This window comes from Oncorhynchus mykiss, chromosome 17 (assembly GCF_057628025.1).
Source record: "Oncorhynchus mykiss isolate SJ-2025 chromosome 17, ASM5762802v1, whole genome shotgun sequence".
In the NCBI taxonomy this organism is placed as follows: domain Eukaryota; kingdom Metazoa; phylum Chordata; class Actinopteri; order Salmoniformes; family Salmonidae; genus Oncorhynchus; species Oncorhynchus mykiss.
This window is the reverse complement of record NC_143038.1, coordinates 54,236,719-54,251,843: the sequence shown is the minus strand read 5'-3', so window position 1 is coordinate 54,251,843 and position 15,125 is coordinate 54,236,719. Positions and strand designations below refer to the sequence as shown.

At 42.4% G+C, this 15,125-nt stretch overlaps 1 protein-coding gene across 1 annotated transcript in view; it reads right to left on the bottom strand.

The window, feature by feature from the left end:
- atxn7 (ataxin 7) overlaps positions 1-14,442 on the bottom strand; it is a 38,304-nt gene extending 23,862 nt beyond the window's left edge. Inside the window, exons 1-4 of the mRNA XM_036950559.2 lie at positions 14,057-14,442; positions 7,925-8,024; positions 4,002-4,211; positions 3,771-3,839 (exon numbers count right to left, since the gene is read on the bottom strand). Coding sequence (XP_036806454.2) covers positions 3,771-3,839; positions 4,002-4,203 — 271 coding nt within the window. The 5' untranslated portion in view covers positions 4,204-4,211; positions 7,925-8,024; positions 14,057-14,442. The remainder of the gene's footprint in view (positions 1-3,770; positions 3,840-4,001; positions 4,212-7,924; positions 8,025-14,056) is intronic.
- Between the last annotated feature and the right edge of the window lie 683 nt (positions 14,443-15,125).

The following is a 15,125-nucleotide window of genomic DNA, read 5'->3' as shown; positions in this document are numbered from 1 at the left end:
TTCAGGACATTGGCAGTGGCACTGCACTATTGAAGCATCCAACATTAAAAAATTGGTGAAACTCCATGTGCCATTTCATTCCCCATTTTCTTGTGTGGTATGGAGATGAGAGAGAAGGAGAGAAAGAGTAGAATGCAGTTAATTTCACCTTCCTCTTCAATGGCAGTGATGAATGATCTAGGTAGAGTAGTAGCAGATTTGGATGCTCAGAGCACAGAGGCTGGCTGCACACAGACACAGGGCAGCAAGAACCTTGCTGATCTTTGATCCCATGTACCATCTCCTGCCGTGGAGCCCTTGGGCAAGGGACTTAAATCCCCACAATTTTTCTCCATCCATGGGCGCTGCATTGCAGCTGACCCTGTGCCTCGCGACATGTATGTGTGTACCTCAAGGGTGCTGGGAAAGGCAGAAGATACATTTCTGTTCTAACCAAAGGACAACACAGTTGTATTCTATTGATGTTTTAAGGACACGATCAGCTCTCCCATTTTCTTACATCTAGTCAGCAGTTTGTTGCACTTACAGTGCATTCAGACCCCTTCCCCATATTTTGTTACAGCCTTATTCTAAAATGTATTAAAAAAAAAGTCTTCACACAATACCCCATAATGACAAAGCGAAAACAGGTTTTTAGAAACATTTTAAAATTTATTAAAAATATAAATCAGAAATGCCTTATTTACGTAAGTATTCAGACTCTTTGCTAGGAGACTCAACATTGAGCTCAGGTGCATCCTGTTTCCATTTATCATCCTTGAGATGTTTCTACAACTTGGGAGTCCACCTGTGGTAAATTAATTTAGATTGGACATGATTTGGAAAGGCACACACCTGTCTATAAAGGTCACACAGTTGACGTGCATGTCAGAGTAAAAATCAAGCCATAAGGTTGAGGCCCATATCTGGGGAAGGGTACCAAAAAATGTCTGCAGCATTGAAGGTCCCCAAGAACACAGTGGCTTCCATCATTCTTAAACGGAAGCAGTTTGGAACCACCAAGAATCTTCCTAGAGCTGGCCCGCCCAGCCAAACTGAGCAATTGGGGGAGAAGGGCCTGGGTTAGGCTGGTGACCAAGAACCTGATGGTCACTCTGACAGATCTCCAGAGTTCCTCTTGGGAGATGGGAGAAGCTTCCAGAAGCCACTCCTCAGTAAAAGGCACAAGACAGTCCACTTGGAGTTAGCCAAAAGACACCTAAAGGACCCAAGATTCTCTGGTCTGATGAAACCAAGAATGAACTCTTTGGCCTGAATGCCAAGCATCACTTCTGGAGGAAACCTGGCACCATCCCTACGGTGAAGCATGGTGGTGGCAGCATCATGCTGTGGGGATGTTTTTCAGCAGCAGGGACTGGGAGACTAGTCAGGATCGAAGGAAAGATGAACGGAGCAAAGTGCAGAGAGATCCTTGAAGAAAAACTTGCTCCGGAGTCTCAGGACCTCAGACTAGGGCAAAGGTTCACCTTCAACAGGAAAACGACCCTAAGCACACAGCCAAGACAACGCAGGAGTGGCTTTGGGACAAGTCTCTGAATGTCCTTGAGTGGCCTAGCCAGTGCCCGGACTTGAAACCGGTCGAACATCTCTGGAGAGACCTGAAAATAGCTGTGCAGCAACACTCCCCATCCAACCTGACAGAGCTTGAGGATCTGCAGAGGATCCTCAAATACAGGTGTGCCAAGCTTGTAGCGTCACATCCAAGGAGACTCAAGGCTGTAATTGCTGCCAAAGGTGCTTCAATAAAGTAAAGGGTCTGAATGTGATATCAGTTTATTAATACATTTTCAAAAATATATAAATCCTGTTTTTTCTTTGTCATTATGGGGTATTGTGTGTACATTGATGAGGGAGGAAGAAAAACAATTTAATACATTTTAAAATAAGGCCTTAACGTAACAAAATGTGGAAAAAGTCAAGGGGTTTTAATCATTTCTGAATGCACTTTATATAATCCCATTGGATCCTGCAGGTCACACCAGCAGCATACCACCCTGCATCCCACTGCTGGCGTGCCTCTGAGGCTAAGCAGGGTCGGTCATGGATGGGAGACCAGATTCAGCTGGATGTAGTGTTGGAGGGCTAGCAGGGGGCACTCTGGTCTTGAGATAGAATTCAAATGCCCCGGGACAGTGAAGGGGACATATCCCTGCATAGGGTACCGTCTTTTGGATGAGATGTTAAACTGCTGTCCTGGCTCTCTGTGGTCATTAAAAATCTCATGGCACGAGTAGGGGTTTTAACACCGGTGTCCTGGCTAAATTCCCAAATTGGCCCCCCATTTCCATCATGGCTACCTAATCACCCCCTTCATTCCTAAATGGCATATATCAGTCCTCATCATGCTAGCTGATGTGTCGTTAGCATTCTGGCACAAAATGGTTCACCCAGGTGGGTGCCACACATTGGTGGTGGATGGGGTGAGTTTCCCCATTACTTGATAAATGCTTTGAGAACCTCAGTTGGTAGAAAGGTGCTAAATAAATCCAATACATTATTATTACACAAACAACTAGAAAAACTGAACATCTGGGTATTGTTCATGTCACATTCTCCTGTTCCTAACAAATATTTCCATTTTCAAAAATAAGTGACATGTCTGTTTAGGTTCATTTCAAATTGTTCCGGAACCTTAACTGCCTGACAAACAGGGCCCAGATTGAGGCCTTCAGAAGTTCAGACATGTAGCTGGTGCTGTTTCAGTGTCGACACCTTACTGTGAGACACTGCCACATTTCACTTCTGCAGAGTCAGCTGTCGGTGGCATTCATTATCAGTAGTGTGTAGATATTTGTATTTCATTTGTATGTTTAATCCCAGCCCCGTCCCCACAGGAGGCTTTTTTACTCTTGGTAGGCCGTCATTGTAAATAAGAATTTGTTCTTAACTTGTCTAGTTAAATAACGGTTCAATAAAATAAATACAGATCGACTTAACTCTCACATTGGCACCAAACGTATCAAAACCATTTGAATTTGCATTCTCACTAATATGTAATTGTCTTCCAACCTTTGTCTTCGCCATTTGTATAGCATGGTAATTAAACATTTCATGACAGTCTTTATCAAATCACTGACACCAACCCATGTAATAATTCAATTATAAATCCAAACAAAAAAACAGTAAGGCCATTCTGTGGTTAATATTGTAAATATAGAGCACGTTGAATGTGCTTATAAAACTGATCTCAACAAATGTGAGTGTGTAGTAGTTTAGAAGCACTATAAATATTCAACTGACATAGGAAAGTCATTGGAGGTTTCAAGCAATTTCCATCAAGAGTAGCAGTTATTCTTAATGACAGACTCGTTGCTCCCATTTTAACTGTGAAACTGCTGTCACCACACTGAGTGTGCCCCTCCCCTAACGGTGCACATCAGGGCTTTTCAGGTGGGCACAATGATACAGAACAGCCAGACAGAAATGATAGTGTAAAACAGACAAAATAATTATCTGTTGTGTATAATAAACAATCATGTCAGCTTTATCACATTACATTTCTGTCTTTCTACCCCACTGAATAAGCCCTGGCTGTTTGTTAGCTGTGATGTGCACCTATTTAGGAACAGAGGATAGAAGTCCCCTCTTCAAGATGTCAACTAGTGGCCATAGATTCCAGGGCTATATCATTGATTGATCAGACTTACGTTGTCACAGGTCAATCTGGTGCACTTGCTCAACAGAACAACCAGATTTCAGCTGGTGCATGTGAAGTGTGTGTGCAACCCACCAAAACACTCATTGGCTCTGACAAAAGAGAGAACACTCACCATCTCTGCACAATCGCATGGCTTCTCGATTTTTCCCGAACTCCTTCAAACTTTCCTCCGATTCAGCACCTAAAATGAGGCAATCGAATACAGACACAAATAGTTGCACTTGCTTGCTTCTGCTGTTGCTACCAGTAGCGTGTCTTCATATTCCCAAAACTGCACGCAATCGGAAAAAAGCTAACGATCATATCTCGACTACACACACATCCAGTACGCACGAGCACTCACCGTCGTTGCCTTTGGGTATGGCAGCATCGACCCAGTTGCTCCAAGACTGTCCCAACATCATTTCTGGACTAGGCAGGGATCTGCGCTCCGCAACAGTCGCCATTGCTGTGGAGCCTTCTCCCCGCTGGATCTGCTGCTGCTTTAGCTGCCTGGCCGCTCTGCGCTGCTCCCCCCTGACGTCATCATCGGCCCTTTCCGACATTCTTTCCGCTACAATGTAACACAACAGCAGTCAGCGTTGAGGTGGTGTTCTCAGGATTCCTTCATTGATCGACTCAGGCAAACGCATGTTTCGATAACACTAATCCCTTTGACGTTTTCAGAAGCTATAGAGAGTCACACTCCAATTAAATCGCTTTTTTTTTTTAGACGGGAGCATGTGTGTGCGAGGCCACATACCGTCTGGGCAATCACAGAGACAACTTTAAAGGAGGGACATAACTTCACCTCCCTGAGCGCAAGAAACGTGGGAAATCCAGGTCACTTACAAGGGGTGTTAAAACGTAACTTCTTATCAATTCAAAAATCATGCAGTACCACATAAACTTCTTAAATGTAGCCTACGCCAAATTGATACATTTCACATTGTAGGCATTCGTTTGTTGTTGTTGGGTTTTTTTTTATCGAAAAAGCGGCTTTGTGAAAGAGAACTAACCAAATTATAGGGACCCAAAAATGTGTTAAAATGCCCTAATATTGAGAAAATAAATGTGTCACTTCATGACAGCCAGAATATCACTCGCTCTCAACTTCAGAAACGAAGGTGTGTAGCATAGGGCTGAACAGTTCGTTTATATAAAAAAGTGCAACAATTATGACCGGGATTTTGTTTTATCGTCGACGGATGGGGGAAGAAATATACATTAATGTTATACTAAACTTCCTTAAAGCGCGACTGCTTTCCAGTAAATCGATTCATATTTCTCACAACATTTTGCGTCAGTGTCATGTGGCGCAATGACGATCTAGGAACTTGGAACACTTATTCACAAAACAAGCAGAAAGAAAGCTATAGTCCTTCCGTTAGAAAACAGTGATGGGATTGTTACGTTCTAAAAAACTCCATTCCGATCTACAGTACTATAAGAGTTAAATAAAGCCTAACAAAAATGAAAGTTTAATGTCTCCAAGTTTGTAGAAATGAAACATTTCCTAAAGGAATTATCCCTTACATTCAAATGGGATTCTGAATTACATGGCGTGAGATATTCTCTAATGTTTGCAACTCAGCACTACATCACAACATAAAATACTGTTGGGCAGAATCAATATGTAACAGATAGTTAATAAGTGGCAAAATCCTACACAACCATTATCAGTTTTCAATATTGCTTACCAGTAGTAACCAGAAATTACCAAATGCATTTTCAGTGCATCCACCAAAATTCAAGCGCCATACCTCTACTGCCATTACAATAGGCATACAATGGGTCAACTAACAAGGGGGCAGAGACTAGCAATATAAATGACAACTAATCAGTTCACAAAATACTAGGTTATGACAGAGCAAAAACCCTCCACTCAAGATAACTTGTGGGCATGTTAAGAGTCTAGACCACATGTCATACTCATTCCATGGAGAGCCGAGTGTCTGCCAGTTTTCACTCCTCCTTGTACTTGATCGATGAATTAAGGTCACTAATTAGTAAGAAACTCACCTCACCTGGTTGTCTAGGTCTTAATTGAAATTGTGGGGGACAGCAGACACTCAGCCCTCTATGGAATTACTTTAACACCCCTGGTCTAGAGTTGTTGTTGAAATGTTAACATTTCTTGGCATATTAATTTCCAGACACATTTTCTAAAATATAAAAACTTTGCATCTTGTTGTTATGGTTATAGGGATGCTTGTGGATCCAAAACCCAAAAATGTCATACAAGACACACATTAATGCAGCTATCAAAGCATACATAGATAAGGATACTAAGCCTAACTAAATACATCACCCTGGTTCTATACCATATACACTCACCTTCCTCTGTATCATGGTACAGTGCAACTTTTCTTTTTAAAAGGAGAACGAACTTCTGAACCTCTTCCGCATTTGTATTTATGTGTGAATGGATAGGAGCAGAGGTATGGAGACAGAGGGATCTGGTTTTGGGTGAATGTATATGGTTCCGAAGGCGAGAGTGTTACCACTAAGCCAGACTCAGTGCAGCGTATTACAAAAACGAAGTCATTGTTTACATGTGTGTGCATACTAATCAATTATAAAATCAACATATTACTTGGCAAATTTTCTGCATCTAACAGACTGACATAATAAGAATAAGGTTGGGATTCTTTAAAAATGACAAATTATAAATATTACACTTCCATGGTGGTCTACGCAGCTGTTATACCATATGTATTTAGGCCTCCTGCTTATCTGACCAACAGGTCTTCTGTGCTTCAAAAGGCCTTGGGCTCGTTTGAGGGCTAAGGCAACTGACTGTAGACAAAAGTCGAGGAGTGAAGTCGGGGGAGGTGATGTGCATCTGCGATAGCTGAAAGTCTGACACTGATGTGGTTTTCCAACAGCAAGGCTCAAGGCAACATGGTAGTGTTGCCATTGTTTATAATTGTTCTTCTTTATAAGGTTGTCATAAACATGTCTCCGACCCCCATATCACACACTCACAAACCGAAAATATACACCGGGTGTACAAAACACCATGACAGACTGACCAGGTGAAAGCTATGATCCCTTACTGATGTCACTTGTTAAAGCCACTTCAAATCAGTGTAGATGAAGGGGAGGAGACATGTTAAAGAAGGATTTTTAAACCTTGAGACAATTGAGACTTGGATTGTGTAGGTGTGAATGGGCAAGACAAAAGATTTCAGTGCCTTTGAACGGGGTATGGTAGCAGGTGCCAGGCGCAACGATTTGAGTGTGTCAAGAACTGCAAAGCTGCTGGGTATTTCACACTCAACAGTTTCCCATGTGTATCAAAAATGTGCCACCAACCAAAGGACATCCAGCTAACTTGACACAACTGTTGGAAGCATTGGAGTCAACATAGACCAGCATCCCTGTGAAACGCTTGACACCTTGTAGAGTCCATGCCGCGACTAAGGCTGTTCTGAGGGCAAAAAGGGGTGCAACTCAATATTAGGAAAGTATACAGTGTGTGTACATTGTACAATGAATTGGTGAGACAGCCTCAAATATCACATTAATTTGTACATATCCACTGCATAGACAAATAGTGGCAAAGTTGGTTCCTGTCAATCAGGTCTTTGGTTATGTTCCAGTTGGTAAAATAACAGCTTAATGATTGGTTGACAATAGCGCCTCCCACAATGCAGGTGATGGCTGTTTGTGAAGCTCAACTGCAGAAACTTGCAGTCGACAGCAGTCAAAACTTCATGACCTTTGATAGCATGGTTTTTGTAAAGTTCATGCAGTTGACATGTAGGAGCAAGTTGGACCATTTTTTAATCCCCACAATGCAACACACTTTGATGACTTGACAGAAGTGATCCACTCAAACAGACCAACTGACTCGGGGAGCCAACGCAGCTCTTTAGGTATCAAACATACCTCCATTACATTTCACCCCACTTTGACTTCTTCCTCCTTCTCACAGAGACCTATTGGGGTCACTGAACTAATGTGACCCACAGGGTTCAAACCCAGGTCTATGGTGCAGCAGAAGAGCGCATTAGCCAACTAAGTCAAAGCCCAACTCTTCAGGACTCAGGCTAGGTTACTCATATGTAAGTTTGGTCATCAAAACACTTCCGTTACACTTATTAATGAAGTATCAATATCTTAGAGATTTTGTAATGCAATGTCAGCTGAAAAACTGCAGTCCTGAGAGAAGAGTCTGACTGCAGCCATGTCTGTGGACTGTGGAGAGAGCCTCAAAACTGGAACCAGTGATGGTTAGAATTTCAGTAGAAAAACAGATCATTGTGCTCACTGAACCCTTACCTTGTCAAATGTGGAAAAGGGAACTCAATCGTAACTGGATCAGTAGAACCTCATCAGTTTGGGTGATCGCTGGTCGCCCCACACAAGTTGTGGAAGGAATCTGGGTGAGAGAAAGAGACGGGAGGAAAACATTTGTATCAGCTTCATTGTTTTCCTTGTCTTGATACCGTAATCACGGTTTAGGGAATTATGGGGTTGTTGGTCTGGAAGATAACACCGCCTCGCATTCTCCTGGTGGATCTGGAGCCGCAGCTTTCACGCTAGCACGAGCTACTTATGGAGCTCCTCCCGCAGCAGAGTAATCCAATCCAATAAGCACTATCCCTGGTTAACCACTCCAGATCCCTGCAGTTTGCAGCCCAATCATCCCTTTAAAGATTATATTTTTGTTTTAAAGAACTTTAAACCGTTGGTTTTACCATTGTAGGCTTCTCATCAATTCAACACAATGTGAATAATGACAACAGTATCACAAAGATAGATTATATGGGTGAATATGAAGCCCTTTATGAGATGTATTGCCCCGTTTGCTACAGTGACAAGAATGTGGAGGAATTTCTACAACAGGCGTTGGAATGAGGGGATCAGATTGTCTTGTGCCAGAGTTGCATACAGTATAGAGTAGCTTATGCCTAGGCTATCATACAACAAAACTGTTGCTTGCTAATAGAGAGTTGCATTTCGATGAAGCTTAGCTTAATCAAAAGGATGTACACGTTAGAGCTGGGACGATAACAGAATTATCCATACCGAGCACTTCATGCAGGCATTTTTGCTGATATCATTCATTATGATAAGTAGCCTATACTAGAGAAATGTGAAGTTTGAAATGAAATAAGTTTGATAATATGGGTGATTGTTGCCATCAATTGCCCCATTAACAATCAAACTAGTAGTAGTAGTTTAAAGGGTAATAAAAAAAACAGTGGCGCACATTAACGTTAAAAATCATTATTTATTGTTATGGCATCAATCCAGGCAATTTATCACAATATGGATTTTTGTCCATTTGGTCCAGCTCTAGTATACATCCATACATCACTAAACACAATAGGCCTAGGCTACATATACCACTGATGAGTCATGTCTTCAACTAGCCTAGGCCTACAAGGCAACATAATGTAGACTACATTAGAGGACTTAAGCCTAGTTAATGCAAAAGTCACATTTCCAAATTGAACAACTAGCAAGTAATCTACTGAAATTCTGACACCAACAATGTGTCGGTTACTTTATTTACCAATCAGCTAGCATTAGCTGCATTATATGCAAACTAATAGTGAAAGAGTTACTTGTTAATTTGCTAAAACAATTACTAATCAAGAGCATTAGCTAGGTTAAATGTATTATTTGAGTGAACTACACGTGTTAAAATAATCTAAACGATTTACATAAGCAGATTAAAAAAAGGATTAGGCCAATTGTATACAATGTCTTTATGCTACATTTGGTTTTCAGTTACTCAAAATCCAATGCACTTTGGTCATGCAAATGATTGTTCATATGAATAACATTGTGGCACATACACACTCTTGCATGGTTCTTTGGAGGGTATTTCACTGCTCCACACCAATGTTCTCCGCACAAAATACATTTAACATTGTAAATATAATAAATGCATAGTTTAGACTCCATTGAGACACACCCAGAAGTAACACCATACTTATTTGAATATAATTTTATTTGTCACATGCGCCAAACACTGGACGGACGCACAAACCTCTATTGCTCCTTACGGTCAGATGCCAAGAAGTTGCCATACCAGAAAATGATGCAACCGGTCAGGATGCTCTCGATGGCACAGCTGTATAACTTTGAAGATCTGGGGACCCATGCCAAATCTTTTCAGTCTCCTGAAGGGGAAACGGTGTTGTCGTGCCCTCTTCACGACTGTCTTGGTGTGTTTGGATGATGATAGTTTGTTGGTGATATGGACACCAAGGAACTTGAAACACTTGACCCGCTCGACTACAGCCCCCTCGATGTTAATGGGGGCCTGTTCGGCCCTCCTTTTCCTGTAGTCCAATGTGTCTTGCTCACATTGAGGGAAAGGTTGTTGTCCTGGCACCACACTGCCAGGTCTCTGACCTCCTCCCTATAGGCAGTCTCATCGTTGTTGGTGATCAGACCTACGACTGTTGTGTCGTCAGCAAACTTAATGGTGTTGGAGTCGTGCTTGGCCACACAGATGTGGGTGAGCAGGGAGTACAGGAGGGAACTAAACACGCACCCCTGAGGGGCCCTAGTGTTGAGGATCAGTGTGTGTTGTTGCCTAACCTTACCACCTGGGGGTGGCCCGTCAGAAAGCCCAGGATCCAGCTGCAGAGGGAGGTGATTAGTCCCTGGGTCCTTAGCTTAGTGATGAGCTTTGTGGGCACTATGGCGCTGAACACTGAGCTGTAGTCAATGAACAGCATTCTCACATTTGTGTGTTCCTTTTGTCCAGGTGTGAAAGGGTAGTGTGGGGTGCGATTGAGATTTAATCATCTGTGGATCTGTTGGGGTGGTATGCGAATTGTAGTGGGTCTAGGATTTCTGGGATGATGGTGTTGATGTGAGCCATGACAAGCCTTTCAAAGCACTTCATGGCTACAGATTTGAGTGCTACAGGCGGTAGTCATTTAGGCAAGTTACCGTTGCTTTCTTGGGCACAGGGACTATGGTGGTCTGCTTGAAACTAGAGGTTGACCGACTAAATCGGAATGGCCGATTAATTAGGGCCGATTTCAAGTTGTTTTCATAACAATTGGACATCGGTAATTTTGGACACCGATTTCGCCATTTTTTAAATTTATTTTTTACACCTTTATTTAATCTTTATTTAACTAGGCAAGTCAGTTAAGAACACATTCTTATTTTCAATGACAGCCTAGGAATGGTGGGTTAACTGCCTTGTTCAAGGGCAGAACGACAGATTTTTACCTTGTCAGCTCAGGGATTCAATCCTGCAACCTTTCGGTTAACTAGTCCTACGCTCTAACCACCTGCCTCACGAGGAGCCCGCCTGTTACGCGAATGCAGTAAGAAGCCAAGGTAAGTTAAGCTAGCATTAAACTTAATCATAATCACTAGTTATTACTACACATGGTTGATATTACTAGTTTATCTAGAGTGTCCTGCGTTGCATATAATCGATGCAGTGCGCATTCTTGAAAAAGGACTTTCGTTGCTCCAACGTGTACCTAACCATAAAATCAATACACAGAAGTATACATTTTTAAACCTGCATATTTAGCTAAAAGAAATCCAGGTTAGCAGGCAATATTAACCAGGTGAAATTGTGTCACTTCTCGTGTTCATTGCACGCAGTCAGGATATATGCAACAGTTTGGGCCGCCTGGCTCATTGCAAACTAATTTGCCAGAATTTTATGTAAGTATGACGTAACATTGAAGGTTGTGCAATGTAACAGCAATATTTAGACTTATGGATGCCACCCGTTAGATAAAATACGGAACGGTTCCGTATTTCAATGAAAGAATAAACGTTTTGTTTTCGAGATGATAGTTTCCGGATTCTACCATATTAATGACTTAAGGCTTGCATTTCTGTGTGTTATTATGTTATAATTAAGTCTATGATTTGATAGAGCAGTCTGAGCGGTGGTAGGCACCAGCAGGCTCGTAAGCATTCATTCAAACAGCACTTGTGCGTTTTGCCAGCAGCTCTGCTGTTTATGACTTCAAGACTATCAACTATCGAGATTAGGCTGGTATAACGATGTGAAATGGCTAGCTAGTTAGCGGGGTGCGCGCTAATAGCGTTTCAAACGTCACTCGCTCTGAGACTTGGAGTGGTTGTTTCCCTTGCTCTGCAAGGGCAGCGGCTTTTGTGGAGCGATGGGTAACGCTGCTTCGAGGGTGGCTGTTGTCGATATGTTCCTGGTTCAAGCCCAGGTAGGAGCGAGGAGAGGTACGGAAGCTATACTGTTACACTGGCAATACTAAAGTGCCTATAAGAACATCCAATAGTCAAAGGTATATGAAATACAAATGGTATAGAGAAATAGTCCTATAATAACTAACCTAAAACTTCTTACCTGGGAATATTGAAGACTCATGTTAAAAGGAACCACCAGCTTTCATATATTCTCATGTTCTGAGCAAGGTACTTAAACGTTAGCTTTCTTACATGGCACATATTGCACTTTTACTTTCTTCTCCAACACTTTGTTGTTGCATTATTTAAACCAAATTGAACGTTTCATTATTTATTTGAGGCTAAAATGATTTTATTTATATATTATATTAAGTTAAAATAAGTGTTCATACAGTATTGTCGTAATTGTCATTATTACAAATACATTTTTAAAATCGTCCGATTAATCGGCAACGGCTTTTTTTTTGTCCTCCAATAATCGGTATTGGCGTTGAAAAATCATAATCGGTCTACCTCTACTTGAAACATGTACATTTTACACACTCGGTCAGGAAGAGGTTGAAAATATCAGTGAAGACACTTGCCAGTTGGTCCGCACATGCTCCGAGTAGACGTCCTGGTAATCCGTCTGGCCCCACGGTCTTGTGAAAGTAGGTCTTGCTCACATCAGCTACGGAGAGCGGGATCACAGTCGTCCAGCCAGCTTTGTGCTCTCATGCACGCTTCAGTGTTGTTTGCTTCAAAGCGAGCATAAAAAGGCATCTGGTAGGCTCGTGTCACTGGGCAGCTCGCGGCTGTGCTTCCCGTTGTAGTCTGTAATCGTTTGCAAGCCCTGCCACAGCCGTCAAGCATCAGAGCTGGGGTAGTAGGATTCAATCTTAGTCCTGTATTGACGCTTTCCTGTTTGATGGTTCGTTGAGGGCATAGCATGATTTCTCCAAATTAGTGACCCACTCCTTGAAAAAGTGGCAGCTCTCGCCTTTAGCTCGGTGCGGATGTTGCCTGTAATCCATGGTTTCTTGTTGGGATATGTACATACGGTCACAGTGGGGACGACGTCTTCGATGCACTTATTGATGAAGCCGGTGACTGGTGGTATACTCCTCAATGCCATTGGATGAATCCCGGAAGATATTCCAGTCTGTGCTAGTAAAATAGTACTGTAGTCTGTGTGGTGTAAAGATGGTCTAGAGTTTTTTTTCTCCTTTAGGCCGTTATTGTAAATAAGAATTAGTTCTTAACTGATTTGGCTAGTTAAATAAAAATAAAACCTCATTAGGGATCCTTGGGATGTTCCTCCCCATTGAATTTGAAATTTAAAAAGATTAAGGCACGGTTTCTCAAACTCGGTCTTCAGGGACCACGTTTTGGTTGTTGCCCTACCACTACACAGCTGATTCAAATAATCATCAAGCTTTGAGATATATATATATTTATTTAACTAGGCAAGTCAGTTAATTAAGAACAAAATCTTATTTACAATGACGACCTACCCTGGCCAAATCCTAACAACGCTGGGCCAATTGTGCGCCGCCCTATGGGACTCCCAATTCGGGCCATTTGTGATACAGCCTGGAATTGAACCAGAGTCTCTAGTAACACCTCTATCACCGAGATGCAGTACCTTATCACCGAGATGCGGGAGCCCAAGTGATCATTTGAATCAACTGTGTAGTGTTAAGGGTAGTGTCAAGGGAAAAACCAAAACGTGCACCCCTTGGGGTCCCGAGGACCGAGTTGGGGAAACACTGGATTAAGGTTGGGTTAGGGACGTCCCAAGGATTCCGAGTAGCACTGACCATCTCACGCAAGAGGTAGGCCGTCAAAGACTATATAAAGACGAGATGTTTTTGACTAAGATGAAAACGTGTCAGTTTATCACTTTTACGAGGTTGGCGTAATAACATGTTCAACTACTTAAGACATTGTCTCGAATATTTGCCTTTAGATTTCGAGAAAAATAAACAACTAAGGACATTTTCTCTCAGTTTTTCACTCAAACACCAAACCCCGGCATGGTCTGCTTGGTGTTTCGCAAGCGTTCCCGGAAGTCTCGCGATGTTGCGTCTCTGGTTTAGAAACTCTGTGCCCATATCACCAAACTAGATAATTTCGCAGTCAATCGAGGAGTGGCTAGCTAGCTATCATTAGCGCTAACTCAAGTAAGCTAGCTTGCTGGCCAGCCATATATTCCAATGAACCTGGCAGAAGTCATTAACAGCCGACATAGAAACATGATGAATTTGCACTTACCAAGGTCCTGGACGTTGGGGATGCAAATGTGACGGCAGACAGATACAAATCTGTTGAATGTAGCGGATATTAAAGTATGGAGATCGTGCAGAAAGAACGAATGCAATGCTCACTGACTGTGGAGGTCTTTACCAGGTGCTTCCATGTCTGTTTACCAAACTGCATTCTGGGATGCAGACGTCACATTTTTTTTACAGTCTATACCTCACGCACGCACGTCGCTGCCGTGCCAGCTAACTGTTTTACCCGTTATTTTATTCCGCAATGGGTTTCAAACCCATTGGTGTCTTGTCATAGGGGCCAAGTAACAATTTTCAGCAAAATACATGCACCGTAATCGTGATCGAAGAGGAGTAGTTTCACGAGATTCTCATGCTGTCAAAATTAACACGAGCTGGTCTTTTGACCAATCCGTGCCCTTTTTTTCCCCAGAGGCGGGGTATTTCCAGTAGGCTGGGGTGCGTTCAGTCAGAGATACTTTTAAGGAGATGGGAAACTCCATTGGAATTGTATTAACGCCCTTGTATACGTTGCCCATACAGCATCAATGGGCCGCGCGGTGCATTATGGGTGATTATGGTACAGCGCTAGTACCACAGAGTTTCTAAACCCAAAGACGCAACACTGCGAGACTTCCGGGAACATTTTGACCATGGAGACCAGGTCAGGGTTTGGGGTTTGAGAAATCAATGAGGGAAGTGAACATTTTCTTCCTTAGCTGTTCATTTTCTCGAAATCTAATGGCACAACCTAGATTTGAGACAATGTCTTAGGTAGTTGAGGATGTTAAAAACAACTTTATATTGAATGAGTGGGTTTGAGTTGATAGAATGCACATGCGCAGTTCGACGCAAAACGACCGGTAGAGCTGAGTACGTATTTATGTGCATGCGCTTAGCTAACCAACGTCGCCATGACATCGCCTACAAGCGTGACTCGGGATTTCCATTGGAGAAGCAGTTTCTGCCTATCTTTATACTGAACTCTTTGATAGTACTACCACATAAATGAAGAAAGGATTAGGGACAACTGTGCCAAAAATCTGTCTTCTCCAGCAGGTGGTGTTGTT